The sequence below is a fragment of the Eupeodes corollae genome, chromosome 1 (assembly GCF_945859685.1).
Source record: "Eupeodes corollae chromosome 1, idEupCoro1.1, whole genome shotgun sequence".
NCBI lineage: Eukaryota > Metazoa > Arthropoda > Insecta > Diptera > Syrphidae > Eupeodes > Eupeodes corollae.
Genome location: NC_079147.1, coordinates 168497228 through 168516022, shown reverse-complemented (window position 1 = coordinate 168516022; position 18795 = coordinate 168497228). Strand labels below are relative to the sequence as shown.

At 24.2% G+C, this 18795-nt stretch overlaps 1 protein-coding gene across 2 annotated transcripts in view; it reads left to right on the top strand.

Annotated features, from left to right (window-relative positions):
* The window catches only part of LOC129938524 (facilitated trehalose transporter Tret1), a 77668-nt gene that overhangs the window by 36103 nt on the left and 22770 nt on the right, over positions 1-18795 (top strand). For both annotated transcript variants that reach the window (XM_056046145.1, XM_056046144.1), the window contains exon 2: positions 82-224. In XM_056046145.1, the coding sequence (XP_055902120.1) occupies positions 82-224 (143 nt within the window). The remainder of the gene's footprint in view (positions 1-81; positions 225-18795) is intronic.

Genomic DNA, 18795 nt, shown 5'->3' with positions numbered 1-18795 from the left:
TAAATTTATAGTTAATTAAAAAAATTGAAAAAGTTATTTGTATTTAAATTAAAATGTGTTTTGTTTCCGTGTGCTACCCAGGGAACCGAAGGAACGTCCACTTTTTATGCAAAATGGAAATCAAATAAATTCCATCGATGGCGGTTCCAATGATGAGATTAAGGAGTTTAGAAGAGCCCTACCACAGTTTCTTGCAGTAAATGTCAAAAATACTCTTCTCTTTGGTAAGTTCCTTTGTTTAAGTAATAAAAAGTTTTCAAATTTAATATAAAGTAGGTACATGCATACATGTAAATGTGTTACAAGTATAAAGATAATATCTTATTTGATATCAAAAGTTTACTTTCCTTAAATTGTTTTGATTGTTTTGTAATATCATCTACATGTTATGTGAGATGACCGACTGCTAATTGTTGTTTTTATATATATGTATGTTACGTAAGTACTTTTCTAAGAAGCAAAATTGTAGAGTAAACGATAGTTAAAGGTACTTGTAGCGGTATCATTATTCGAAGTAATTTCTCTTATTTTTATTATAGAAATGAGATATTAGGCATGAGAACATGATCCGTCCAAAAACAGATTGGTATCTGAGATATTAAAGTGTTCAGCAGTCGAATAAATAATAAATAGAAAAAAGTTGCTTCAAGAAAAAATTTGGCAATCTGTACTATAATGTATATCAGTTCAAAATTTCAAAAGATGCTGGAATGCGACCCACACTGATGGCTTCCAATCCCGGCTGTCGATTTGTCTTGTGTGAGATAAATAATTTGATGCCAATACCTTTATTATTTATTTGTTCTCCTAATACTTCAGTCGAAAACCATTTTATATCAGTGTTTTGTTTTTTTTTTTGTAGGTTTTATTGTTTTTGTAGGTTTTCTTGTATTAAAGTTGTCAGTTGATTATTTCTAAAAAAAATACAAATCTACAAACAATATTTTTAATATGATTTTTGTCAACGAGATTTTAAATAGAAAACATTTTTAATATTTGTATTTCTTATACAAACAAATAAGTATTAGATTTTTCTAAGAACAAAATATTATGTACGTTTACAATAAAATTAAACACAGAATACATTTTTTTTAACACAATACCTTCATTTATTCACGACATTTCGAGAATCGTATATCGATGTTTTTTTTAATTTGCGTACTACTTTTTGAAGATTTAAATTGTACCGAACATCAAGAACAATATTTTCTCTAAGATGAAATTCGTTTGAGGCGAATGTCTTAAAGTTTTGAAAAGATATTTGAGATGAAAATAAATTTATACCAAGTTTTACTAATGTTTTTATTTTTTTGTAAAAAAAACATTCAATTCGATTTTTATTAAAATTTTAAAAGGTACGCTTTTCTTCGTTGCATACAATTATTTCGGAGATAAAATCATTTGTTGTTCGTAAAATATTCGAGGTGACAATTATTTTTTTTTTTCAGTTAATGGATTTTTCAGAAATATCTTTGTTCAGCTAGGGACAAATTTTATATTATTTATTGTGACGTGATACAAATTTAGTATATTTTTGGATAGAGATAAATAACAATGTGAAGAAATTTGATTCTTTTAAGTGCTTTCAAACTCTGACTTGGATTTTAAGTTTGTTTTGGCTTAAATTAAATAACAGGATTTTTAAAAGAACTGTATTCGGCCATTTTCTTATCATTATATGGATCCAACCAATTTATCCTAATGTCAATCTTTGAACATCAATTAGAATATTTCCTAGATCTGGTAATAAGACTAGTGTTTTTTTAAATATTGGAAAAATTGACTTTAAATGACACTTGAACGTCATCTTTGAAGTAATTTTTAACTACTAGTCTTAGACTAGAAATAATTAAGAAGACTTTCCTTTGAATTAGTTATGGTTCATAAAGGTTTACATAATTTACAATTCATAGCTCTTTTAAAAATTAGTTTTAAAGCGATTAAAATATAATTATAATGCTATACGAAGGAATGTTCTATGCCTCTAATGATGATAGAATCCGTTATACAGACGGTTCACACAAATAAAGCAATTGGTGTCCAGACGGTATCAAAGGAAATGAGACTGCAATTCATGTTGCAGACCGGTTATCAATTATCCACTCATTTTAGAGTACCCCACATTTTTCTAAATCCTGCGAAAATCTTTAATTCAAGATAACATAACTGAAAAACTTGCCGAAATTTTAAATCCATCAGAAGTATGGTCCATCCAATATATCAAAGAAGCCACATCTACTTACCAAAAATTTGACGAAATATAATTTTTGTTCTTTCTTTATTTTCTTTATTTTTTTCTTTTTCAACTTGTTTTGTTAATTTTCCATTTTAAGTAAAATATAAAATAATTGTTAAAATTTAAATGCAAATATAGTTTTAAGACGACATCATATGGTAAATTCGTAAATTATTTCGTCCAATGTCGTTTTGAAGACTTTGCATCATTAATGGATGTTTTCCATGGGTGCAATAAATCAGTTTATTCTTGATCTAGATCTGTCAAAAAACAAATTTCCCATGTTTTTACATTCCAATGGGCAAAATAAATAGATTTATTTATGATTTAGCACCTCAAATCTGCAGATCTGGATTTCGGATCGGCGGAATTGCCAAAACTAATACAATTAAAAATTGTTTTAGCTCGAAAATTGACAATTCTACCGCACTTGTTGACATGTACCTGAAGTTATACTAATACAAATGACAAATAATAAACAAAAATTTCAATTTTTGAATGAAATCTGGAGCAACCAATGGAATACCTCCGAAAGTAACTGTTCTACAAGAGTGCAATTTGAGCATCCAAAAACCGTGCATAGGTACATATATGCGCATTGAGTGTTTCCATCCTGGAATTTTTGTTTAATATGTTTTGGGTCGGTTATAGATATCAGCAAAATCCATCAGTAAAAATGGAAAAAGGAGGGATCTTAAATATTTTACTGGTTTGCGTTTAAAGCATTAACATTAATGTCATTAAATTAGGGGAACTAATTACCCACGAGCTTTGTACCTTTTTTTTGCGGTTGATTTCATTGGTAATTTTTTAACTGATACCATCGAAACAATTACAAATTGGAACACCATCAGTAAAAATAAATGGAATTTTGTTGGTTCAGTAAATATTAAAATTCTTCATTAATTTTTTAAAATGTTTTTAAACAAATAAATTAAGCTTCAAAAAATATACTTTTTAAAAATGTAAATATACTTCACATTACCAAAAACATAATTGGCTACAAAATTCTCGTTCTGTATTTTGTATATAAAAAAAATATTACAATCATCAAATAGAATTGTGCAGAAAATAAATGAATAACATAGTAATAAAGTTCAGTTTTCAGTTGAATGGGAAATTATGATTACATTTCATTTTGACATAAGTGGAATTCACTTGATAGTTAGGGAAATTTTTCTTGACTAACTTTCCAGTCGACTTTCCAATAAATTGCCTTAGTTGGAAGTCAATTTTTTGATAGCAGGCCAATCAGATGCTAAAAACTTCACTTACTTTCAAGACCCTTCCCCGGTCGGAATCTGCCCAATTACAATTCTTTTTCAAGATCTCTGATTTAGTTATTGCCTTTAATTCATAAACAAGAACGTTTATAATAGTCTTTTTTCAGTTCTACGAGCCAAGTTTATTGTACCTACTGTAAATTTTATAGAAAACCTTTCATAGATTGTATTTTAATAAGACTAATTTGTCTTAAATATTAAATAGCATGCAACGTATAAAAGAATACAAAATAATTTGAGTAATTTAAATGCATAAAGTTGTTGCATTTAAATCTCATATGTATTATGTATGCTACAAATTACTATAACATTTAAAACAGGTTTCAATAATGTTTGTTTGTTTGTTTTAATAAATAACAACGGAAACACTTTAATTCATTTAAAGTGCGTTAGGTCAGTTACCTTTATTATAGTTAGTATAGTTTATTTACTTTCAAAACCCTGGCTGTGGGATGTGCTTTGTGTTTTTAATTTATTAAGACTTATTAAATTTAAAACTAGATTTTTTAATAAAGTAGGTAGTTTAAAGTGTCAGTTTATTGATTACTGTGAATAATTGAATTTTAAATTAATTGTATATTTTTAATATTAATTAGGCATCACAAGATTTTGAATATTTACTAAAATTTACATTCATATAAAATTTACATTTATGAATTTTTACTTGCGCACCATTAATCAATGTCAATGTTTTGGCAGGTAATTTTTGTATTGGTCTTTGAATAATAAATATTTTGGAATTTAGAAAACGTACAGTTGTTTTCATTTGCGATTAATTAATTTAAATTAATTATAATAAAACCTCCTACCACCTTATAACAACTTGCTTTTTTTACTGATATAACTTTTGAATTATTATTATTATTAAAATATACGATTTATTGATTTTGTGAAAGCTGTTTTTTGTTTGTACACAAATACATATGTGTAATTTAATTAAAATATTTGATTTGATTTTTGTTTTCACTCAGAGATTATTTCACAATGAATTGTCGCTTATTTGAATTGTTTTTTAAATGGTGAGCATGTTTTGATTTATTTCAAATAATAGACATTTTTCAGAACAGGAAAACTAAAAATATTTTTTTTTAAGAATTGAAAATTCAAACAGAATTCATAAGAAAAAAAGTGTTTAAAAAAAGTCTTAGTCAAATGTTAAAACTAGTTTCTAACAACGAAGTAATGTCTACATCCATCAAGTGCATATTAAAAAGGTATTTATTTTAAACAATCTTAACATCTTACGTTCTCTCAACAATTTGCTAAAGTTAAAATCACGGAATGGCTACTCTAACTTTGATCAATTTTTTAAATCCATGTGTATCTCCACAATTAAGGGTTTTACCATTGGCAAATTCAGATTTCCTTCAAAAATTGATTTTGTTCGTAGCTCTTGAAAAACGATTGGAATTATTGTCGGTTGCTCCGTTTATTTTCACGAACTGTGGATGCTTGTTTTTTAATTAAAGGCAATTATCAATTTGCTATAGTTAGTAAAATAAACACATGTATAATTTTACAGTTCTGGACACCCTCAGTACATTTTTAAATACAGGGCTATCCATTTTGCGGTTTCAAAAGTAATTGTAAAAAATAAAACACATATAAAATATTGTTTGTTCATGATATTTCTTTTTTATTTTAAAGTTTGAACGTTTATATGTGTGAAATACTTTTTAGGTAATTTTCGACCATTTTTTTCAACATATTGGGTGTTATATCAGTCATGACTTTTCATCGCATACCTCAAACTCAAATTCATTTACGTTTTCTGCAATAACTGCGGAGGATGTTGTAGAAGCACTCCTCTCTATTAAGTCTAATGCTATAGGCCTTGATAATATGCACCCTTCGTTTTTGAAAATTATATTACCAACGCTCTTGCCCGTTATTACCCATATTTTTAATTCCATCTTGGTACAAAATGAATTCCCAACACAATGGAAAAGGGCAAAAGTATTACCCATTTTAAAAACTTCAAAAGGAGACGAATTAACGCCATTCTCAATATTGCCATTTTTATCAAAAGTTTTTGAGAAAATTATACAAAAACAAATGAATGAGTTTCTTAATCTGTTCAGTCTATTAACCCCCAAGCAATCAGGCTTTCGAAAGAAAAACAGCTGCATAACAGCTGTGTTAAGTGTCTCGGAAGATATAAGGAAAGCTATAGACGAGGATAATGTCACATTTTTAATACTCCTCAATTTCTCAAAAGCGTTTGACATGGTAAATCACATGGTACTTTGCGAAAAACTCTTACGTCATTTTAACTTTTCTTCCTCCGCAGTCAGGCTCTTATTTTCATACCTTACTGATCGAGTGCAAGCAGTAGAGGTTAACAGAACTCTTTCCAACTTCTTACCTGTCGTTAGGGGTGTTCCGCAAGGTTCGATTCTTGGCCCGTTGTTGTTTTCAATCTATGTTAACGAACTTCCTTCAATTGTAAGACAATGTTCAATACGCCTGTATGCTGATGACACCCAACTCTATTTGAGCTGCCCATTGGGACGTATTGAACACTCTGCAGCTTGTATAAATGAGGACTTAAGCTTGATTGAGCGTTGGTCGGTTGAAAACTTCTTACTTCTTAACCCAAAGAAATCAAATTGTCTCGTGGTTTCAAAAAAACAAAATTGATGTGTCTTACTTTCCAGCAATCCTTTTGAATAACTGTCCTATTGCTTATGTTGACTCAGCTAAAAATGTAGGTGTAGTTTTTAACCGCAGCCGTACCTGGACACATCACATAAACAACACAATTGGGAAATCGTATTGTGTCCTACGCATGCTATGGTCAACACAGCACTTTATTCCTTTAACAATTAGAATTCTGCTAGTAAAAACGCTGATTTTACCTCTGCTTACTTACGGCTGTGAAATATTTTGTAAGTTAGACTTCGAGAGTAAAAGGAAATTAACGATTGCTTTTAATAGCGCAATAAGATATATTCACGGGCTGCGACGTTACGATAGAGTTTCGCAGTATACATCCCAACTTCTTGGGATGTTGTTTGAGAATTTTATAAAATTCCGCACAATAACCTTGTTCTCTGACATACTTCTAACCCACCAACCTGAGGATCTTTACAATGAATTAAACTTTTTCAACTCTAACAGATGTCGTGATCTAGTAATTCCGCGTTTTCATTGTCTAACATCTGAACGTCAGTTCTTTGTCAACTCAGTAAGAATTTGGAATTCATTGCCGCGAGAAATAAAAAGTATTAATAACACGAAACAAATGGGAAAGGAACTTAAACTTTACTTTAATAATGCATAGATTAAGTTAAAGCAAATTTGTAAAAATATGTAAAACTTCAATTTAAATCAATTATGTACGTAGCTACTGTACATTTTACAAGCTACACTAGAAATAAGATATTCTATCTGAAAGTGTAAGCTAATCAAGAAAATAACTAAATACTAAAATACTGAATGTTCGTTTTTAAGTGATCAAGAGTTAAAGGTCTATCTGCATAAACACGGTCTGTCGCGTAGCCCCACAAAAAAATGTCCAGCGGTGTTAAATTGCATGATCTTGGTGGCCACGTTATATCGCCGCGACGAGAAATTAAGCGGCCAGAAAATGTCTCTTGCAATAAAGCAACATATTCGCTTTAGTTGTGAGGCATGTGGCACCGTCTTGTTGAAACCACATATTTTTAACGTCCTAGGACGATGGTTGTCATAGGACGATGGTTGTCATACCTAAGATCATAACGCTGACGGTGACAGTCACTCCATTTCGAAGAAGTAGTGTCCAATCACACCCCGGACCAAGAACGCACCAAACAGTAACTTTTGTGGGATGTAATGACCTCTCTTCAATTACTTGAGGATTCTCAGAAATATGGCAATTTTGTTTATAAACATACCCACCCAGGCGGCAATGTGTTCGAAAAATCGCTGTCCAACATTCAACGTATCTACGACGACGTACGGTCAGCTGTCTTCAATTGTTGTATGAGCTGGACTTTATATGAATGTAGGTGTAGGTCCGTAGATCCATGCCGTAAGACAGCCCCAATTCGGGTCTTCGTCAACACTTTCTCTTACATCAGCGATATTTTCAATGGTACGAGCGCAACAATGATGCAGAGGCCTTACAATATCTGTAACCGATCCAGTCTCTTCAAATTTCTTTACAATTTTGCAAATTGTTTGCATAGTTGGACGATTATGTAAACCATAACATCCTTTTAAAGCACGATATGTATAGCTGTGACAGAATCACCATTTTTCTGGTAGGTTTTAACAATTTGTATACGTTGTGTGATAGTTAAGTGATCCTTTTTCGTAAATGTCAGACTTTTAACTTAAAAAAAAATTGGTTTAACAACTTTAGTCTGACAGATGTCGAATTTCAGCCCTATCCTTTTGAAACCGCAAAATAGATAACCCGGTACCTTAACAATAGGTTGTTTAAAACTTTGCGCCATTTCACGTGGTAAAATTTGGTTCGGAAAAGTTCAAAAAGTTGTTTTAAAATCTAAAACCTAAAAATAAAACTCTGCCAATAGCCCCCACCTCTTTTATTTATTGCTTTGTCTTCTTTAGTATTACATTCAATATATGGAAAAGTAATAAATAATAAAAATGAAGGTCTAAGAGTACAATACACTATCTAAAATTCTAATAATAAATTATCTACATATGTAAACAGTTTTTTATCGTTACAACTTAACTTTTATCGGCGTTAGTCTTTAATGAATGAACCCTTCAACTTTTACGGCTACCCGTAAAGTTGGGTTTACAAATTTTATTATTATTGCAGCTTTACTTTTTATTTCACATTTGACATTAATTACCCTTCTTCTAATTATTCCATGTAAAGGGGGATGGTTACAAATGTAAAGGTTTGTTTTAACCCAAAGTCTGCCTATCAAAACATAAGAGTTGTTAAAAACACCTTGGTTTTCGGTTCTCAAAAAACACCCAGAAGAATAAAATGTTCTGTAATCTAAAAACAAAAAAATTATTTTAGTTTTAATATAACTAATAACATCCAAAAACTCTTTTCTCTTAGGCTAACAAATTTAATGTTTATATTTCATTGCTTTCAACAATAGGAACGAAAGAAAAAAGATGTTTTTCAATTTATAGATATTTCTTTTATAAATTCAATACATAGCCTGTGGAGTTAGAGAAATAACATCGTAAGAGTTACCTTGAAATTGAACTCTCCAAGTAAAATACAGATGCGAAATTTTTTCGGCAACAAAAAATAAGAAATAAAACAAATCTCAATTTAAAAATTTAAACGTATCTTCATACGCACATATGTAGTTGCGAATTTTAAATTAAGATAAATATGTACGTAATGTCTACCTATTATTTAATTAACCTTTTTTATAACCAAACTTAATTTTGTACGTGAACTTACTAATATTTGTATTTTTAGAAACAAACAAACTGAAGAAATTTTATTTATTTAAATAAATGTATGTACACGTGTACATACACAATATTTTTGTTTTATAATATTGATTGCCTTTTTCGATTTCTTAATAACAACAATATTTTGAAATTTAAGAATGCACAAATTATGAATATAAAATTGGTCTTTGCTCGTACCTATTGTCTTTAATATAAACTGTTTTAAGACATTTAAAGAAGTCACCTTAAAGCCCGGTCGTTTTTGATATAAAACATATGTTTTTGCAACGTTTTGAGTAGATGGTTAAAATTGACAACAGTTGTTTAAAACACTCAATGGCAAATATTCATCGATTCTTTAGCTAAAACTCTAATTGATTTCAACGTTCAATGAACAAACAAAGTCTAGTTTTCTGCTTGAGTTAAACTATATCAAAAATTCATTACATTTTGTATCAATGACTAGTTGAAGGTTTTTTTTATCGTTTTATATTCCAATACTCAAAGTCAAGCGTTACTGTTTGCTCATAATAAGGTTTTGATCACAAACTTGTGAACTTGAAAAAATCAAAGAAGGTAATCGGTAATGTGATCACGTATTATGTGTCAAGCATTTTAATTTTAGTACAAACTTATATTTGCTTTTAGTACCTTAAGGAATATATAAAATGAATGAAAAATGTATTAAAATATATTATAAAAACACGAATATCTGTAAGTTTATTTTTAATGTTATTTTGTACAAAAAAAATAAGGTGGCTCAAAAGTCCGTTAAGAAATAGTGTCTTTTGACTTACAACTCTCAAATAGTCCTGTGTGCGAGTACTGTTGTCGGGAATGGTGGGGACTTACTTGAGAAAGCACTTTTCAAAACAGGTAACACTCTTGGAGGATTTGTCAATCCCTCGCAAGGGGCAGTACCCGTGAAAAATCTTTAGATAGCACAGACAGGGATTGAACCCAAGGCCTCTGGCATGACAGTTCAACACCTTTTTTATTAATTTTTATTAATCCGTTCTTAAAACTATCTTAGAGTTAGACTAAAATTCATACAAATTTTTTTAGAAAATTAAAAAAAGGATTAATTTAGTATCTTTTTATCTAATATACTTAAATACTACCTCTAATTAAGTCCATAAAATAAAACTTAATACAAACCAAAACTTCCTATTCCACCTACAAACTACTTAAAACTAAAACATCGGCCGTATAAGGGCTATGTAGAAAAGAATTTATATGTCTGTCGAAATATAAATTTTGATCTAACCATATACCGAAGTACTTCACTACACTTTTGATCGTTAATAGATGCCCTTTGAGATCAACGATGACTATCTTGCGAGAATTCTTGCATGTTCCCTTGTCAACGGGGTCCGGAACAGATTGTCTCGGACTTATAAACAGTTGTTTTTTCCAGTCACCGCAATATGATTGAATCTTGTCGAAATCACACTGCGGTGTGAAAAGCCTTTTCTAAATCAAGCAGAACAGCACCTGTGCATTGTTTTTTTTATTATTTATTCCATTGGATATCAGAAACGATTTAGCCGCAGCGTGAGTTATGTCATGACTCGCTTGAACCCGAACTGTTTATGCGAAATTATTTTGCTGTCCGCAGCCCACTTAGTCAGGGCCCTATTGATTATCTTCTTGAAATCTCTGCTGATGCTCGGAAGAAAACTTATCAACCGAAGTTTTGACGGGTTGGAGTTGTCCTCCTTTCCCTTTTTCGGGTGAGGATGCACTGCATTATTTAGTGCATTATTGAAAAGAGTAGTATAAATACCGACTGCCTCCGTCAGTTATTGTTTTAGTACAGTCCAACGCACTAACCATCATGCCACGGGTGCTATTTGTATCCTTGTATTAGTTTTTAAATGTTCATACTTACATACATTATGTAGGTTTCCGTTCGATTTCAAATTGCACCTGTGCCCTATTTCATAAACATTGACAAGTGACAATTCTACACTTATCTTGCACATGTCTTAAGCGTTGAAGTAGGCCAGCGGATTTCTTCACCCAAAAGGTTAAGTACCATCAGATATCAAAATTGTTTAGAGCTTCACTTCGAAGACAATGTGAAATAAAACTTGAGTCTTACATCAAGAGGACATGATTTCTTTTTGTGGGATGCTGGAGATCTCGACTGATTTTTTATAAAATACAAAAATAACGCCGTACTTTTGTAAATGCGAAATTTGTCACTAAATGAAAAAGATGCAGCAATATTTAATTGCTTCTTTACCAGCTGAACAAAATGGGTGAAGCTTAAAAACACGCTTGAAGCAGAAGCTAATAAAAAAAACGCATTTAGTTTAATAAAAAACATGATAAATTGTCATTTTGACATAAGATAACTTAACTTGATATTTAGGGAGATTTTTCTTGGCTAACTTTCCAGTCAACTTTCCAATAAAGTTGCCTTAATTGGAAGGCAATTTTTTGACAGCTGGCCAATCAGATACTAGAAACTTGCCTTACTTTATGTAGTCTGAACCTGCCCAATGTCAAAAATCTGGACAGCATCAAGTCAAAAGTTTTCAACTTGATCGCTTAACTATCCATATAAACAATACAAATGTCAAAAACCTGCGCACCATGAAGTCAAAAGTAAAAGTTCACCCAACGTGCGCTTCAGCTTCAACTTCTCATTATAGCACAGTGTGCTGCTTACGTACTTTTCAACTTTCACGGTACCACAAATTGCGAAATTGCGCATCCAATGCTTGATTTTTTCAATAAAAAAAAAACATTGCCTGCGTTCAATCTCGTGTTGGATAGAGTATCTTGGATAGGTGGATTTTAGATACCTTGTTGAACGAGTTGGAAAGCTGTCAAAAAATAAAAACAACTTACAGCTGTTCACAAAAAGTAGAGAAAAATTTAAGCTTCGAAGTTTAAATTGTTGTAAGATAAAACATTTAATGGATAACTCAACGTCGGACGATGATGAATTAATAGGTGTATCTTTTTGTTTACAAACAAATACAAAAAGATGAAATCAATTTTCAAGTTTCTTCAAATTTAACCATGTGTTGAATCAGCTGTTCTGTCAGATACCTACATACCCCAGAAATTCTTAGATAAGGTATCCGGATACACTATCTGTCGGAGATTGAACGCAGCCATTGTAATGACAATTTTTGGATGATCCGAAATCATGACAACTGTCGAAAATTCCCGAAAAATTCTACAAAATTATCAAATTTTGAATGGAATACAAACAGAAAGAACAAATGGGAAACTGAAAATATTTTATCTGAATATTGGAGAGTTTGAAAATCATTAAACATTTTACTAAAAGAAACTACTCTATTCATTTTCATCCAAAAGTCTGTAAATGGTTTTGTTCCAATCTTCAAAGGTAATATCTCAAAAAGCTGCTTTTGGAATACAAGTATTATTTACATAACCTTGTTTATTATAATCATTACCATGTTACCAAAGGCTAAAGTACGTCATTTAAGTATTACAAAAGAAATGGTGTCAGTACGAGTAGATAATTTTGGCAATAAAATGAATTCCTATATATAATATATAATATAATATAATATAATATAATATAATATAATATAATATAATATAATATAATATAATATAATATAATATAATATAATATAATATAATATAATATAATATAATATAATATAATATAATATAATATAATATAATATAATATAATATAATATAATATAATATAATATAATATAATATAATATAATATAATATAATATAATATAATATAATATAATATAATATAATATAATATAATATAATATAATATAATATAATATAATATAATATAATATAATATAATATAATATAATATAATATAATATAATATAATATAATATAATATAATATAATATAATATAATATAATATAATATAATATAATATAATATAATATAATATAATATAATATAATATAATATAATATAATATAATATAATATAATATAATATAATATAATATAATATAATATAATATAATATAATATAATATAATATAATATAATATAATATAATATAATATAATATAATATAATATAATATAATATAATATAATATAATATAATATAATATAATATAATATAATATAATATAATATAATATAATATAATATAATATAATATAATATAATATAATATAATATAATATAATATAATATAATATAATATAATATAATATAATATAATATAATATAATATAATATAATATAATATAATATAATATAATATAATATAATATAATATAATATAATATAATATAATATAATATAATATAATATAATATAATATAATATAATATAATATAATATAATATAATATAATATAATATAATATAATATAATATAATATAATATAATATAATATAATATAATATAATATAATATAATATAATATAATATAATATAATATAATATAATATAATATAATATAATATAATATAATATAATATAATATAATATAATATAATATAATATAATATAATATAATATAATATAATATAATATAATATAATATAATATAATATAATATAATATAATATAATATAATATAATATAATATAATATAATATAATATAATATAATATAATATAATATAATATAATATAATATAATATAATATAATATAATATAATATAATATAATATAATATAATATAATATAATATAATATAATATAATATAATATAATATAATATAATATAATATAATATAATATAATATAATATAATATAATATAATATAATATAATATAATATAATATAATATAATATAATATAATATAATATAATATAATATAATATAATATAATATAATATAATATAATATAATATAATATAATATAATATAATATAATATAATATAATATAATATAATATAATATAATATAATATAATATAATATAATATAATATAATATAATATAATATAATATAATATAATATAATATAATATAATATAATATAATATAATATAATATAATATAATATAATATAATATAATATAATATAATATAATATAATATAATATAATATAATATAATATAATATAATATAATATAATATAATATAATATAATATAATATAATATAATATAATATAATATAATATAATATAATATAATATAATATAATATAATATAATATAATATAATATAATATAATATAATATAATATAATATAATATAATATAATATAATATAATATAATATAATATAATATAATATAATATAATATAATATAATATAATATAATATAATATAATATAATATAATATAATATAATATAATATAATATAATATAATATAATATAATATAATATAATATAATATAATATAATATAATATAATATAATATAATATAATATAATATAATATAATATAATATAATATAATATAATATAATATAATATAATATAATATAATATAATATAATATAATATAATATAATATAATATAATATAATATAATATAATATAATATAATATAATATAATATAATATAATATAATATAATATAATATAATATAATATAATATAATATAATATAATATAATATAATATAATATAATATAATATAATATAATATAATATAATATAATATAATATAATATAATATAATATAATATAATATAATATAATATAATATAATATAATATAATATAATATAATATAATATAATATAATATAATATAATATAATATAATATAATATAATATAATATAATATAATATAATATAATATAATATAATATAATATAATATAATATAATATAATATAATATAATATAATATAATATAATATAATATAATATAATATAATATAATATAATATAATATAATATAATATAATATAATATAATATAATATAATATAATATAATATAATATAATATAATATAATATAATATAATATATATATATAATATAATATAATATAATATAATATAATATAATATATAATATAATATAATATAATATAATATAATATAATATAATATAATATAATATAATATAATATAATATAATATAATATAATATAATATAATATAATATAATATAATATAATATAATATAATATAATATAATATAATATAATATAATATAATATAATATAATATAATATAATATAATATAATATAATATAATATAATATAATATAATATAATATAATATAATATAATATAATATAATATAATATAATATAATATAATATAATATAATATAATATAATATAATATAATATAATATAATATAATATAATATAATATAATATAATATAATATAATATAATATAATATAATATAATATAATATAATATAATATAATATAATATAATATAATATAATATAATATAATATAATATAATATAATATAATATAATATAATATAATATATAATATAATATAATATAATATAATATAATATAATATAATATAATATAATATAATATAATATAATATAATATAATATAATATAATATAATATAATATAATATAATATAATATAATATAATATAATATAATATAATATAATATAATATAATATAATATAATATAATATAATATAATATAATATAATATAATATAATATAATATAATATAATATAATATAATATAATATAATATAATATAATATAATATAATATAATATAATATAATATAATATAATATAATATAATATAATATAATATAATATAATATAATATAATATAATATAATATAATATAATATAATATAATATAATATAATATAATATAATATAATATAATATAATATAATATAATATAATATAATATAATATAATATAATATAATATAATATAATATAATATAATATAATATAATATAATATAATATAATATAATATAATATAATATAATATAATATAATATAATATAATATAATATAATATAATATAATATAATATAATATAAAAACAAGTTGGATTGTTTGTATTCATTTTTATAGTAATAATTGAAAGTGTTGACATGTCTAGACATTTGAAGGTCCTAGAATGAGATTAAAGCTCTAATTTCCGACGCAAACATATTTTCAAAAATTTAAGAAATTGTCATCAAACTATTTTCATGATATACAAATCAGGTTTTCAACAATCAGTACAATTTTAGGAAAGATCGTATTGACAGTTTTTACTAAAACTTGATACAATAATATTTTCGTTTCAAATATCTTTTCAAAAATTAAAAATATTGATTTCAAACTAATTTCATCTTATAAAAAAAGTTTGTTTTCAACATTCTGTAAGAGTTTTATAAAAAATTAAAATCTACAAATATTTTCTCAGAAAAATCAAATCTTCATTTGTTTATATAAGAAATAAAAACTATCAAGAAATGCTACTAAAATTGGTAAAAATTAGTTTTCGACTAAAAATCTCGTTAACAAAAATAGATTTTCAAATCCAACTATTTTATCATATGCAAAATATTGTTCGCAATTTAGTTCCTTAGAAAAATTCAACTGACAACTTTTTTCACAAAACACGAAAACCTACAGAAACAAAAAAAAAAGAGGCTGGGATGCGACCCACACTGATAACTTCCCATCCCGTCTGTAGATTTGTCTTGCTTAAAAGTTTGTCTATAGTACTCGTATCAATTTTTACCAAATTTGCGTACTATTTTTTGTAGATTTTATTTTTTATGAAAAAAAATGGACTGTTGGATTTGTATATAAAAATTACTGAATATCGAAAACAATATTTTCTGTGAAATAAAATAAGTTTGAAGCCAATATTTTTAATTTTTGAAAAGCTATCTGAGTCGAAAGTAAATTTTTACCAAGTTTTAGTATTGTTTTTTTTTAGAGTTTTATTTTTTGTAAAAAAAACTTTCAATTCGAATTTTTTAAAAATTTTACCAAATGTTGAAAAAAATATTTCTTATAAGATAAAATTAGTTTGAAGCTATTATTTCAAAGTTTTTAAAAGATATTTGAGTCGAAAATCATTTTTTACCAACTTTTGTTAATTTTTTGTTAGGTTTTTAATTTTTTGTAAAAAAACTGTTAAGTCGATTTTTTTCAAACTTTAACTGAATGTTGACAACAAGATTTTTTGAAAGATAAAAGTAAATTAAAGCCAATATCTCAAAGTTTTGAAAAGATATTTGAGTCGAAAATTAATTTTTACCAACTTTTATAAATTTTTTTTAGGTTTTTATTTTTTGTAAAAAAAACTGTCAATTCGATTTTTTTTTTTAAATTTTACCAAATGTTAAAAACAATATTTCTTAACAGATAAAATTAGTTTGAAGCCAATATTTAAAATTTTTGAAGAGATATTTGAGTCGAAAATCACCTTTTACCAACTTTTATAAATTTTTTTTTAGGTTTTTATTTTTTGTAAAAAAAACAGTCAATTCGTTTTTTTTTTCAAATTTGTCCTAATGTTGAAAACAATATTTTTTACAAAAAAAAAATTAGTTAGAACCTATTATCTCAAATTTTTGAAAAGATATTTGAGTCGAATATCATTTTTTACAAAATTTGGTTAATTTTTTTTTCGGTTTTTAATTTTTTGTAAGAAAACTGTAAATTCGATTTTTTTCAAACTTGAACTGAATGTTGACAACAAGATTTTTCGAAAGATAAAAGTAAATTAAAGCCAATATCTCAAAGTTTTGAAAAGATATTTGAGTTGAAAATCAATTTTTACCAACTTTTATACATTTTTTTTTAGGTTTTTATTTTTTGTAAAAAAACTGTCAATTCGATTTTTCTCAACATTTTTCAAAATGTTGAAAACATTATTTCTTATAAGATAAAATAAGATTGAAGCCAAAATTTCAAGTTTTTGAAAAGATATTTGAATGGATATTTAATTTTTACGAACTTTGAGTAATGTTTTTTTTAGGTTTTTATTTTTCATAAAAAAACTGTCAATTAGATTTTTCTTAAAATTTTATCATATGTCAAAAACATTATTCTTCGTAGCACAATATTGTTTTAGAGATAAAATCATATTTCAGTCGTAAAATATTGCAGGTGACAAATTTTTTTTTTAGTTTTATTGATTTATAAAAAAAACGGATTTTTTTTAAAAAAATGTACTTGTTTGGTATCACGTTACAATATATTATATAAAATTTAATTCAAGTCTCTAGCGTTTTTGGTTCGTAAGATATTTAGGGTTAACCAAAATGTTCACCTTTTTTTCAAACTGCTATGGTAAAAAAACCACCCACGCAATTTTCTTGAGAGCCCTTTCTGCATCTTTCTGCCTTATTATCTGTATAACAAAATTTATTTGAAGTCGATATCTCTTCTGGTTCTTGAGCTATGGACGACGAAAAAAACGTCGCGAACGTACGGACGTATGGACGTATGGACGTACGGACGTACAAACGTACGTACACACGCACGCACAGACATCTTTCTAAAAATCTTTTATTTCGACTCTAGGGACCTTGAAACGTCGAGAAATGTCAAAATTTTCAATTTGACAAATCGGACCCATTACAATAACTTCCTATGGGAAGTTAAACTTCAAATTATTTATCTCAAACTAAATAATGTAATGAATTTTTTTTTAAAGTTGTAAGCACGACAAATCTACAGAAGGGATGGGAAATTATGAGAGTGAGGTGCATCCCAACCTCTTTTTCCTGAATAATTTTCCACCATTGTCCACCATGTCCTTTTTAAACACATTTAAATAATCGTTCATATCTATCAATATGTTAAAAAAATTACGACACCATGTCACCTTATCATTTTTAAATTTTAACATTTAAAGCTCTGATAATCTTCTAGTTATTAGTCTACATTCTTTAGATTTGTGCCATTACAAACACGGCACATTTCTGCATGGTTGACGGAAACAATAAAAATATATATACAACCATAATATTTGATGTTAAATTCAGTTTCAATTT